Source organism: Eurosta solidaginis, chromosome 2 (genome assembly GCF_040869045.1).
Source record: "Eurosta solidaginis isolate ZX-2024a chromosome 2, ASM4086904v1, whole genome shotgun sequence".
NCBI classification, from domain to species: Eukaryota; Metazoa; Arthropoda; class Insecta; order Diptera; family Tephritidae; genus Eurosta; species Eurosta solidaginis.
This window is the reverse complement of record NC_090320.1, coordinates 271,151,086-271,164,888: the sequence shown is the minus strand read 5'-3', so window position 1 is coordinate 271,164,888 and position 13,803 is coordinate 271,151,086. Positions and strand designations below refer to the sequence as shown.

The 13,803-nt window shown below is 41.3% G+C and overlaps 1 protein-coding gene across 24 annotated transcripts in view; it reads left to right on the top strand.

Moving 5' to 3' along the window:
* Positions 1 to 13,803, top strand: part of Pvr (PDGF- and VEGF-receptor related) — a 372,948-nt gene that overhangs the window by 317,182 nt on the left and 41,963 nt on the right. For all 24 annotated transcript variants that reach the window (XM_067768038.1, XM_067768034.1, XM_067768040.1 and 21 more), the window contains 2 exons: positions 8,259 to 8,549; positions 10,351 to 10,830. In XM_067768038.1, the coding sequence (XP_067624139.1) occupies positions 8,259 to 8,549; positions 10,351 to 10,830 (771 nt within the window). The remainder of the gene's footprint in view (positions 1 to 8,258; positions 8,550 to 10,350; positions 10,831 to 13,803) is intronic.

Sequence of the window (13,803 nt, the reverse complement as noted above, 5' to 3'; positions counted from 1 at the left end):
ATGGTGACATGATAACTGACGTACAGAGTGTGGGGGAAGATGTACCCGATACCCCGATCGCCGATGATGAAAAATACGCTCCGACATCCGACAATGGTGAAGTGAGAATAGCAATATCACGGCTAAAAAATCACAAGGTGCCAAGTAATGACGGGATACCCGCCGGGCTGTTCAAACATGGAGGCGAAAGGTTGGTATAAAATAAAGAAGCAAAAAAAGTGGGTCTTGCAGTAAATGTGGGCAAGACGATGTACTTGCTGTCATCGTGGCCTTGTAGTCACGACACTGTTGATGAATATAAATTCGAGACTGTGAAGGATTTCGTCTATTTGGGAAGCAGCATTAAAAGCAAAAACAATGTCGGCCTAGGAATCGAATGGAGACTAACTCTTGCCAACAAGTGCTTCTTTAAGCAATTGAAAAGTAAAGTCCTTTCTCGACGAACAAAATTCGTGCTCTACAAGTCACCCATCATACCTGTCCTGATGTATGGCCCGGAATCATGAAAGGTGTCGAGAGATGATGAGATGGCTCTTGGAGTATTGGAGAGAAAGGTTCTCCGGAAGATTTATAATCCTATCTGTGATGTCGACGGCGACTATCGAACGAGGTATAATGATGAGCTATATGAGCTTTTCGCAGATATGACGATAGTGCAGAAAATAAAAACAGAAAATTTCGCTAGCTAGGTCATGTTATGCAGATGGACTAATACGCTCCGGCAGTTTGTAAATAGAGGAAAGGGAAAATCTTTACTGACTTAGGAGAGACAGTTGGAGGAAGATTTAACCTCGCTTGGTGCTCCCAATTGTTATCGCAAAACAGGGTCAGCTGACCTGACAGACTCAACGTACATCATTTTTATATAAAACTTCAAGAAGTGCTGTATGTTGACTTTTGGCAGGATTTACAGAACGCTTCCGGGCACATTTTTTGCTTTTACTCCTTCTATTATCATTCCGTACGAAAAAAGTACAAAAAAAGTACATCCAATCGTCACTTATAAACAATCAGCTTTTCCTACGTATTAGTAGTATACTATTTAGGTAGTGATACTATTTCGTTTTCCACTTGACCCAAATAAGCCTTTGAGATAAAAAATGTAGTAGGAGGTATGAGCAGAGCAAAATACTCCGATTGGAATAAAGTCTGAACACTGCGTAAGCAATGAAACATATTGTCAAAAGCGTGACGTCACGCCGATAAAATTTATTTCCCAGCTAACTATGATTTTTTTGCTCTCTCATTTTTTAATGCGAGATCTTTTTATTGGTTCATGGGCGATACCAATTTTTTTTGAAAAAAAAATAAAAATGAAAAAACCTTCAAAATCAAAAACAAAAAAAAAATCGCAGGCTCGAAAATTATCTTTTGGGGTATGCGTAGTGCAACTTTTTTTCCTATATCGAAAAATCGATGGCGCGATATCGGTTAACTTTCGTCCATACAAATCGACTCAGGTTAATGTACGTATTTCCATCATAATAAGTATGACGGTTAGGGACGAACGAATATAAGCACGCAGATCTATGAAATGCCAAAGTCCAGGACTGCTGCGAATCGCTGAAGATTACGGCATGGTTTCCGGTGAAACTACGCCGATACGCCTGGTAGGTGGTCTCTTTGGACTCTAATGAGCGCTAATGCTAATTTTATCTCTCTATAAACAAGCGGTTGAGTTGTACATCTCTCTACATCTATGCAGGAGTAAACATCTTCGAGTTCTGGTAGTCACGGAAACAGACTCCGTGCTCAGAAGAGTCGCACAAGAGGATCACCACCTCTGGAAGATTGCACATGAGTCTTAATTGTGTCGCATGAGCCTTAATTTTCCAGGGCGCGGTCCGTAATACAAATTATTATTCTTAAACGCCGCTGAAACAATTTTGGCCGTCCAACAAATCGTGCCAGTCGCAAAATATTTACGAGCTGGCCGGTCCATGAGGACCTCACATAGACTGAATAAGTCCGTAGTGTTACCAGAAGTTTGTTTTAACGACCAAACTGAAAAACCCTATCAAAAACCAGGACCTATGTTATAAAATAACTCCGTCCTCTTGGCAAATACTAGAAGCTTCCTAGGATTTAAGCCACTTGCTGCTTCTAGATCTGACAGCTGTATCACTCCTAATAGCTGGAGTCTTAGTCTGGCAAGCGCAGGGCAAGAGCACAGAACGTGCTCGATCGTTTCCTCCTCCAGCCCGCACTTCCTACATCTGCTATCTGAAGAGAGGGCGATAAGCCCCACGTACACCCCAGCATACTTTTATTTGCATAAAGTGCCGTTGAAAGCTTCTTCACCCCCTCCTCCACGTTGAGCTTCCATGACACCTTACTGTCTAGGATGATTCCTATATACTTTGTGCAAGGTTTCTCCTGTAGGGTCACCCCACCTAACTTAGGCCTGATCCAATTTGGGACCTTGTACCTCTTTATAACCAAGACCATATCCGTCTTATCCGCGTTGACTTTCAACCCGACATTTGATGACCAGGTATGAATATCCCGAAGCGCCCGATCCATCAAAGAGCTAATCGTTCGAAGGCACTTTCCACTTATGACAATTGCAACGTCATCCGCGTAAGCCGTAAGTTTTACGGGTCCCTCATCAAATCGCCTGAGCAGTTGGTTGATCACCAGAGTCCATAGTAGAGGCGATAGCACCCCTCCCTGTGCCGTTCCCCTGTCCACTGATTTCGTGGCCTCGTATAATCCTCATTGTGATGTAATCTTCCTGCAATTTAACATGCAGCCCATCCATATGGTTAAGGCTGGATGTACTTTAATGTAATTAAGACCATCGATAATCGCCCATTTAGAGACATTATTGAAAGCCCCAGGTCTTTCCCTACGCTTAATACCACCCTATGCAATGCGGTGTCTACCGACTTGCCTTTGGTGTACGCATGTTGTGTTGTGGAGAGCAGCGTTGGACTTTATGTACACATCTATCAGCCTCTCAAAGGTTTAGAGCAGAAATGATGTTAAGCTAATGGGTCTATAATCTTTGGCATACAGGTGACCGATCTTTCCCGCCGTTGGTAGGAAACTACACGAGCAGTTCTCCAAGAGTGCGGTGCATGATTCAGTATTATGCACCCATCGAATATTATTTTAAGCCATTCCACCTACTTTAAGCCAAGCACCTACTTGAAACTTGTAGCATGGCCGGGAATAAACCGTCTGGGCCCGGCAATTTAAACTTAGAAAACGTCTTCACTGCCCACTCGATCTTGGTATCGGTCACCAAGCCCGGCACTACCCGCTCCGTGATCGAAGTGTGAATGCTGTCTGCTGGCTCTTCTAAACCATCTCCCGATGGGAAATGTGTATCGAGAAGCACCTCAAGGGATTCCTCACTATTACGTGACCATTCCCTGTTCTCTTTCTTTATTAGTCCCTGGACTATATTTCCCTTTGCTAGGACTTTTCTCAACCGTGCTGTTTCGCTGGAACACTCTATGACCGTACAGAAACTTTTCCATGAGATTCGCTTCGCCCTGGAGATTTCACGCTTGTAGATCCTCAGTAGATTCCTGTACTCGTCCCGACACGCTTCGCTTTCCGCGGTCTTTGCTAGCTCAAACATTTCTTTTACCTGTCTTCTTAGAAGACTCAGCTCATTACTCCACCATAACGGCTTTCCTTTCCTCTGAATCTTCTTAGAGGGCAAGCTTTGTTATACGCAGTCATAAGCGTCCTAGTTAGGAATTCATTAGACTCCTCCAGTTCTTCCACATTGGCAACCTCTTTGGGTTGTCCCAGTTTCGTTTCTGGAATTTAGTCCAGTTTGTTGGCCTAGCATTTCTAAAGGTTCCTCCCTTCTCTACCCTCTTTAGGGGGATGCTGAAGCTGATATACACATGGTCGGAGAAGGATGGTCTATCAAGAACCATCCAATCATACCTTGATATATCACGTTCGGACCAATGTATGTAGGGACATTTCCCCTGTTGGCTATCTGCAAATTGGTTGGCAGGATGTTACAAAATAGAGATTCGCCTCTCTCGTTCGTATCTGCTCCTCCCCACGCATTGTGGTGCGCAGTTGCATCCGCGCCTATGACCAACCGCCCTTTGCGCCCTTCGTCCATTACTAGCCTCTTGCACTCCATCGGTGGAACCTCCGCAGCATGGGCCATGTAGCAGGATGCCAGGATAAGTGCCTGCTTATTGCTTTGCTCAACGGCCACCACTACGAGGTCCTCAGTAGTGTAATTAGGCAGCATATAAGAATGCAGCTGTTTCCTTAACCATTACTACAGCTCGCACCCGTCCTTTCGTTTGCGCATAGTAAACGCCAAATCCGCGCGCGCTAAGTCCAGAAACCTTTCCTCCCGATGAGAGCCACGGCTCCTAGATCAGCGCCACGTCAAACGAACTCTCCTCAAGGGTTAGGAGGAGTTCGCTCGACGCCACTTTACTGTGTTGGAGGTTTATCTGTAGGACTCGCAGCACCATTGGGCTGTTTATCTCCCTCCAGCACCTTCGCCGTGACGTCGTCGTCCTCCCCTTGCCCTTTTGGTTTAGAGTGTTCGAATCCCCCTTCAGCTTCTTGTAACTGTTGTGCCGGTTGTTCCTCTGTGCGACTCGCAGCACCATCTGGCTCTTGGTCCTCTTCTAACACCTTCGTGGTGACGTCGGCTACCTCCACCTGTCTTTTTTCCATTAGGCTTTTGAGGTCCTTCTTTTCGACTTCGCCCACTTCCAGCGTGTTAGGATTTTTATCTTCGGGACTTCTTTTCCTAAGTCGCATATAGATTTTCCCTGTACCAAAGGACATTTTTCCAAGCTGCCTGCTTGTTTATTTGGAAGATGTAGAACTGACCTTCCTCCGTAGGCCGAGATACAGTAAGTACCTTCCAATTCTGTGTCGGTATGTTCGGATTCTGATTCTGCAGAAGTCGCAGTGTATCCTCCGACGTCATAACACATGGTATCCATACCTTAACTTTTGGTACCGTGGGTATTTGCGCTTTATCCACCACCTCAAACCGCGCGTTCGTGCCTTGCCTTTAGAGGTTTGGAACCACTTCCTCCAGCCACCGCAAGCTCGCGATGCTGTCGCACGCTATCATCTTCACACCATTATACCATCCCCCCGAATCAAAGGTTGGAAGGGGCTTACTTGGTTGTTCCCGCATCATCTTAAGGAATAAGCTAATAAGTTCCCTTTCTACAGATCTCCACCTTTCAGTATTCATCTGTCCGAAAGGACTGCTACGATCAACCAGCGCCACAGTCAGTGACTGCTTTGCCACATCACTCATCTTCTCGGGAAATGCCGGAGTCTTAGTGTTAATTCCCTTTGGCACCCCCTAGAAATCCGGAGTCTTAGCTCTAACTCCCTTTAGCACCTCCGAGAAAGCCGGAGTCTTAGCGTTATCTCCCTTTGGCTTATCTCCTACTTCCGTAATTGGAACTTCCCTCTGACTCGCAGCTTTCGGGGTAGTTGTAACCTCGCTATTGGGGTCCATCTGTCTTACAGCTTTGGGCCTACTTGTCTTGTCTATGCGACTGCCCTGCCTCGCGGCTCTGTGACTGGGTCCTTTCTGCCTCTTGAAAGCAGGCTTGTCGCCTTCCGCCGAACGTTGCCTCTTCATTCTGCCATTCAACGCTTCTTCCTCCTCGTACAGGTTGCAGAACCGAGGGTTTCTAGCAGCAAACCTTTTGAACTGCCTTCGACCTACTTCTACCGCCTCATGGGCCCATTCCAAGCGCTCGATCTCCACTGGGTCGACCACTGTTCCCAGGGGTTGGACAATTCTTAGTGCTGCACGGTACTGCGAGAGAGCTCTTTTACTTCCTCTGCTCCGTAGCCTTCTCCACTCTTCTACTCCGTTTTCATTTTTGTGCTTTTCCAACACGGAGTTTATTGAATCTCTCTACTCTCGCTCCCCGAGTCCGACGCATCGCTTAGAACGTATTCGTCGCCCTTGGATTGCGACTCAGTCCTCCTCTTATCATCCTCCTTATTACAATTTGGTAATGAGTCGTTCAGCTTTGTCGTACGACCACCTACCCGACAAGGCGGGCTCAGCGGCCCAGTATTATATACGGGGAAATATCAGCCACAGCAGGGCCCCTTACTGTGGTAAGGCCATCAATACTTCCAGAGGTGGCCCGGTATCGGGAAGGCTCCGTTCGAATACAGCCGAATTTATCCCCTGGCTGCAAATCGTCCAATTAGCACGGTCCGCATAACACCCTGGATTAGGGAGGTTGGCAGTTCTTGGTCACCGACATCCCGCCGCCCTCCTATGAGGCGAAACGGCGTAGATGCCAGTCCTAAACAGCTCCGCCTCATAGTCGGGCGCTATGGAGATCGGCTAAGCTCTCACACCAACGACAAGGTGCCTACCCTAGTGAGGGCTTGGCGACGGTGAATACTGAAGAAAATGATGCGGCTTATGCAGACATAAACATAATCCAGCGAATAAAAATTTTACGATGGCCACATGCTCTGGGAAAGTCTTAAGGTATGCAATTGCTTTCACCCTTTGTTAACCTCACAAAGACAGACGCAATCCTTTATAAGTGGACAACCTGCACCAAATAACAAACTATATGCCGACTGGCTAGATTCTGACACTGAGCAACCAGAATAGATGTTATCGTCACTGATCTGAGAGCCCGAAGATATGCTTGACTAGCGGAGTAGATGGCGCCCCAGTATTTGACATATTGCCCTAAACATGGTTTTTCGAGCGGAGTACCCCCCCCCCCTTCCCCTGCTTCCGTAGGCGGGTTCCGATAAGAATGCTTTTTTCACAATAGCATTTATTGGCAAGAGTAATTCTTCGCTTGTGTTAAAGCTGGTTCCCAAATAAACGAAGTTTTTTATTATTTCGAAATTATGGCTGCCAACAGTGGCGTGGTTTTCAAGGAGCGAATGCGCTGACTCTTTGTTGGATGACGGCAGGTACTTCGTTTTGTCCTCGTTCACCATCAAACCCGTGTGTTCCACTTCTTTTTCCAGGTTGAAGTAAGCAGAACTTACGGCCCGGGCGTTTAGGCCGATAATATCAATGTCTTCAACCTGCACCAGTAACTGCACGCTTTTATAGAACTTATGCAATTTTCTCCTCTCGGCTACCATACAGACGCGACAGTAGCAAGGATTAAAATGTGTCTCTTTATGCTTCGCTCCACGAATTTTACCCAGACAGATTGTAATTATTTTTATTACGCATCGATGCACTGCGATCTTAACTTAGATCTATTGTGCATGGCATTTCTGCCTATTACAGTATGTGGAGGATTCTAATGTATTTAAGTACCTCTCTAGGATTTTAAAGAGTCACGCCACCTAGATGGGAGAGTCTCTGCTTTGCCAGAGCGACGCATTCGATGAGAATGTGAACCGCCATTTCATCCTCCAGCAACAAAAGTGACAGATTTGTGTATCGGACAGATTAAACTTATTTAGGTGATATCGTAGACTACTGGGTCGTGGGAGTTCCAAGGCGCTCGCTGCATTAGTTAATGAGTTTGGAGGATACTTTCGTTGCTGGGAGTATAAAGAATTTGGCCTGCCTTTGCCCTGACCATTCAAGCCATTGTCGTCTGAACTGCTTTGTTTCCCAGTTACTTATGGTTTCTCTAGTGTGTGCCTTTGTGAGATATATTTTTTCACTCTTAGTGAAGGAAGTGTTGCTGGACAGATGTGATAGCCTCTTCGAAAGACTTTTATAGTTTCAAGTTAGCGTGAGAGGAGTGAGTGTTGAACAAAGGGACATCACCGTGTCCAAGTATACTCTGCTAACCTAACCTAGTTTAAATATATTATATATTTCTTCAGCGACCTATTAGTTCTTATAGAACATAATGGGTAAAAACTGGCTCGAGGTCATGTGTATTAAAAAACGCAAAGGTTTTTGTTTTTTCCCGATATATTTCAACCTCCTTCGGAGATCGTCTTCAGGGGATATATGAGTTCAAATGTGATTTTTATCCGCAACCACTTAGTCAGTTCAAAATTGCACGGCTAACTAAGCGGTTGCGGATAAAAATTATATTTGAACTCATATATCCCCTGAAGACAATTTCCGAAGGAGGTTGAAATATATCGGGAAAAAACAAAAACCTTTGCGTTTTTAATACATATGACCACGAGCCAGTTTTTACTCATTATGTTATCTAACCTAGTTTGGCACGTAAATAGCTAGACTATATAGGTATAAGGTCGTCGTTGAGATCATAGTTCGTTTACTTGCTAGCGAAACACGCTTTACATATTTTTAAATCTTCTCTTTTCAGAACCGATGAAACCCAGAATGCTACAAACCAGTTTGAATGAAAATCAAAAATTGGAAAGAAAACTTGGCGATGCTCTAGAATTGGAATGCAAACCCGAAGCCATACCAGCAGCCGCCGTGCATTGGTACAAAGATGAAGCGGAGCTAAGTAACAGCAGCACTGTGGCTATTTTAGAGGATGGCAGCAAATTGATCATACAATATATAAAACCTGAACATGAAGGTGTATATAAATGTGTGGCCGTTAATCGTTTGGGTTCAGTTGAAGCCATCTCTGCTGTTAAAATTACAAGTGAGTAGAAAATAAAAATAAAAAAAATAATAAAAAAGTTAGGAAGGCTAACTTCGAGTTTAACCGAACATTATATACTCATCTGAGAGCTTTGGAAACAAAATTAAAGAGTATTTTAAAAGGGAGTGGGCCATAGTTCTATAGGTGGACGCCATTTCGGGATATAGCTATAAAGGTGGACCAGGGTTGACTCTGGAATGTGTGTTGTACGATATGGGTATCAAATGAAAGGTGTTAATGATTACATATTTAAAGGGAGTGATCCTTAGTTCTATAGGTGGACGCCTTTTCGAGGTATCGCCTTAAAGGTTGACCAGGGTTGAGTCTAGAATTCGTTTGTACGATATGGGTATCAAATTAAAGGTATCTATTAATGAGGGTTTTAAAAGGGAGCGGCCCTTAGTTGTATATGTGAAGGCGTTTTCCAGATATCGACCAAAATGTGGACCAGGGTGACCAAGAACATCATCTGCCGGGTACCGCTAAATTTTTTTTTATATGTAAAACCACGAACAGTAAGTAATCCTGTCAAGATTCCAATGGCTTTTGATTTCGCACTGCAGATCTTTTTCATTTTCTTCTACTTAATATGGTAGGTGTCACACCCACTATGCAAAGTTTTTTCTAAAGTTATATTTTCCGTCAATAAACCAATCCAATTACCATGTTTCATCCCTTTTTTCATATTTGGTATAGAATTATGGAATTTTTTCATTTTTCGTAATTTTCGATATCAAAAAAGTGGGCGTGGTCATAGTCGGATTTCGCCCATTTTTAATCCCAAGATAAAGTGAGTTCAGATAAGTGGGTGAACTAAGTTTAGTAAAGATATATCGATTTTTGCTCAAGTTATCGTGTTAACGGTGGAGCGAAAGGACAGACGGTCGACTGTGTATAAAAGCTGGGCGTGGCTTCAAACGATTTCGCCCATTTTCACAGAAAACAGTTATCGTCATAGAATCTATGCCCCTACCAAATTTCATAAGGATAGTTAAATTTTTGTTCGACTTATGGCATTAGAAGTATTCTAGACAAATTAAATGAAAAAGGGCGGAGCCACGCCCATTTTGAAATTTTCTTTGATTTTTGTATTTTGTTGCACCATATCAGCAGATGAATGTGGACATAATTTATCTGAATTCAATTTTTTGTTAAAATTTCACTTATAAAATTTTTTTTTTTAAAAGTGGGCGTTTTCGTCATATGATTTTGCAAATTTTTATTTAGCACACATATAGTAATAGGAGTAACGTTCCTGCCAAATATCATCATGGTATCCTCAACGACTGACAAATTACAGCTTGCAAAACTGTTAAATTACCTTCTTTCAAAAGTGGGCGGTGCCACGCCCATTGTCCAAAATTTTACTAATTTTCTATTCGGCGTCACAAGGTCAACCCACGTACCAAGTTTCATCGCTTTATCCGTCTTTGGTAATGGATTATCGCACTTTTTCAGTTTTTTCGATATCAAAAAGTGGGCGTGGTTATAGTCCGATTACGTTCACTTTAAATAGCGAGTGCCCAGGAACCTACATACCAAATTTCATCAAGATACCTCAAAATTTACTCAAGTTATCGTGTTAGCGGACAGAGGGACGGGCGGACGGGCATGGCTAAATGAATTTCTGTTTTCGCCCAGATCATTTTGATATATAGAAGTCTATATCTATCTCGATTAGCTTATGCCGTTACGGATTACCGTTATGCGAACAAAATTAATATACTCTGTAAGCTCTGCTCAGCTGAGTATAAAAATTTAATTTAAATTAGGCTTAATATCTTCCTCTTCTATATTGCAGATATACCACGCATGCGCACCGGCTGGATTCTTAGCATTTTATTCTTCTTTATCGTTCTCATTGCGCTCGTTATTTATTTGTGTGTACGTGTTATGCGTGAACGTAAACGTTTGCGCGATTACAAGGCAGCTGGCTTGGCTAATTTCGAAGAAGGTGCAGTAGAGCATATCAATCCAGCATTAACATTAGATGAGCAAGCCGATTTGTTACCGTACGATCGTGCTTTTGAATTCCCACGTGAAAAACTTAAATTGGGTAAACAATTGGGCGCTGGTGCATTTGGTGTAGTACTCAAAGCTCACGCTGAAGGCATACGACCCGATGAAAAGGAAACTGTGGTGGCTGTTAAAATGGTCAAACGTATTGCTGATAATGAGGTAATGCGCGCATTGGTCACAGAATTGAAAATCATGGTACATTTAGGACCAAATTTGAATGTCGTCAATTTGCTCGGAGCGGTGACAAAGAATATTGCTAAACGTATGTAAAAAGACGATTTCAAAAAAAACAAAAACAGAACGACCGAACACCGATTTTTAAAGAGCGAACCGAATTTTGATCGAAGTCAAACCGAACTTCTTGCAAGGGTCCGGAAAGAAAAAAAATAGGTCAAAAGTGTTCACGCCTTTTGTTTTCAGCTCGCTTATGTTGGCTTTAATTTTACACTGAAAGAAAATAACTGGTAAAATCTACCGATATTTTTATAAATGTTTTTCCATCGCAAATAGCTGTTGAATCAACTTCACACAAATTATTGATTCCGAATTGAGTCTCTCAACAGTCAAATCAACAAAAAAAAAGTGCATCAAATGTAGGCCAAAACTCTGTAAAACAATGTATACCAATATTTGCGGGGCGACACCGCTCTGGAATTTCATTCTGATTGAAAAAACATTTTTTTTAATATTTTGATGCTATTTTTCAGGGCCGGAGCCCATGATTTTCGGTGTAGTAGGCGTAGCATGCTACCACCACATCACGGCGGCCGCGTGCAGTTGATAAGGGCAATTTACAGCTTCCGCAACCCAGTTGTCACCCCAAGCTACGCCAAGGGAATCCTGTTACAAATTTCAACGTATGATACATATATAAAGCAGGCGAAGCTCTGAAGACTTCAAGTTCCTCATCGAACTAGGTGTGGGGTGGGCAGGATGGCCGAGATCGTTCTCGAGATGATCGGGCACGTACCTTGATGGTGCTTGCTACCGGAACGTACCGGATATATATAAAGCAAAGGACATCAACATCGAAAACACTCCCCAAAGAAAGATTAAAAATTAGTAAAAATCCGGTTTGTGATAAGAAACTACTATGTAGATTTGTATTATATACTTCATTACAGTCAATACAAAAAAAGTTCCCCCCCCCCCCTGGAACCGCGCACGGGTCAAGAGACTAGGCCATAACAGAACTCGGTGGAGAGAACTCGTTTTTGCCCTATGCTCCTAAAGGAGCGATATCTGTTTTTGTAATTTACTTAACAGAAAGATAGGTATCAAGGAAATAACAAAAAAATTAAATATCGCAGTCTCATGATCAAATACCTTGTAAGGATAGGAAGACACCTCATTTAAATTTTTGAACTATTTATTTATAATGAATTCACTTCTGTTGCTGAGCTTTAGAATCGCTGCTCATCAACAACTCGGCGGAAAAAATGAACAACGCCCAAGAAATGAAATAAATACCTAAAACCCTATGGAAATTTCATGCGATTTTTTTTTTTTTTATTTAAAATGTGGGAAATTAAAGAAATTTTTTTAACTTCTATGGGTAATTTCACAGAGTTTATCTGGCATCATTGCTTATAATTGGAAGTTCGTATGATATGTCATTTTAAAAAGCTTCAAACCGCATTTTTATTTTTAATGGATATGGGCATTGTGAATTCATACAAGTGAAGAATCTTTCTATTCCTCCATTGCCATACCTACCTGTCAAATAATAGCTGACAGAGAGAACAGCAGTCGCGAATGGACAGAGAATGGAAGAAAGGTTTGTTTTTTGCTCGCTATAAAAGTGAAGTGCCATGAATTGCCCATTTGAGTTTCTTTTAAATGTGTCTGCAGAAAATCAGACTACATATTATTATTCATTTCTAAAATCTAGTTAATAGATTAAATGTGAGCAGCCTGTTAAGCCGACATTTTAAAATATGTAAATAATGCAATGTACCGATCGTCTACAGAAAATGTTTGAAAAAGACTATTCAGCTAATGATTTACGTAATCGAACAGCGCACAGTGTTTCGTGTAGAACAAGCTAGCTGGACAAAATTATTTTATGAGATTTTCCGTTTCATATGCAGTCATTTATTACAACTACGTAATTTTTTTCAGCCATATGTTCTTTTTTTTATTTTTTTCCAAAATTTTACTTCATATGCATACATTTGCTTATTTCATATAGAGTAGCTCATGTGAATAAGTGATATAGATCCAAAAAAATTTAAAGGACTTAAGAATATTACTTTATTGCATTTAAATTGAATGGACTACAAATGTCAATACTCTAAAAAATTCTAAAAATTCCGAAAAAAAATTAAAATTTTTTATGAAAATTCGTCGAATTTTTCAAACATTTTTTAAATATAATTTAGTTTTTGTTATAGATCGTGACAAATTTTCTTATGGGAAATTATTTAAAATAAATTTGCGAAAGCGAAAATTGTAAGAATTGTCCAAAAACGGGTGTCTACTTATTTATGTGAGTGACTGTACATATGTACATACATATTTTGTATTTATTTGAGTATTTATCCTGGCACTACAATTTTTACAAAATTATTTTATAGTACCAGTCAGGAATGTAAAAGTGAATTACAATAATAATAATAACAATGTAAATGATTAAATCAATGTGAAAATTACTTATTACAAAAACTTAAAAGTAAAGTATCATACAAAGTAGAAAAGACAATAGATTTAAATTAAGTAAAACCTGATCCAACAAAAAGTTATAGGGTAGGTTATCTTTTATAATTATGTTATTATTCGCTATCATCACTTTCATTCGATAATCCACTTGTGGAATAGTCATGAGCATCAGCAACACTACTGTGAAAGCTTGAAACAACTGGGGTATTTATTGACTTCTCAACATTATCGGGGGATAGTAAATTTAAGACTTCTGAGGTCAGACTTTTAAATTTTTTCTTAGGTATCTCCCTAAAACTGTTAACTAAAGGATCCCATGTTATAAGCAACATATTCATAAGATCTCTATTCGTGGCTTCACGCGACTGCTTTTGTGTGTTATCATCCCTGAATTGTCTCAAATCTTTGTTACGGGCTTCCTGTGCTTCCTCAGAAAGTTGACCAATAGGTAAAATTGCTGATTTTATAATATCAGTACTATGCACTAAGATTTTATGAACTGTAACAGGCATATTAAACCATGGGTAGAGATCTATGTATATTTTTTTAGTCTCGACAGCAAATTTTTCAAATCTTT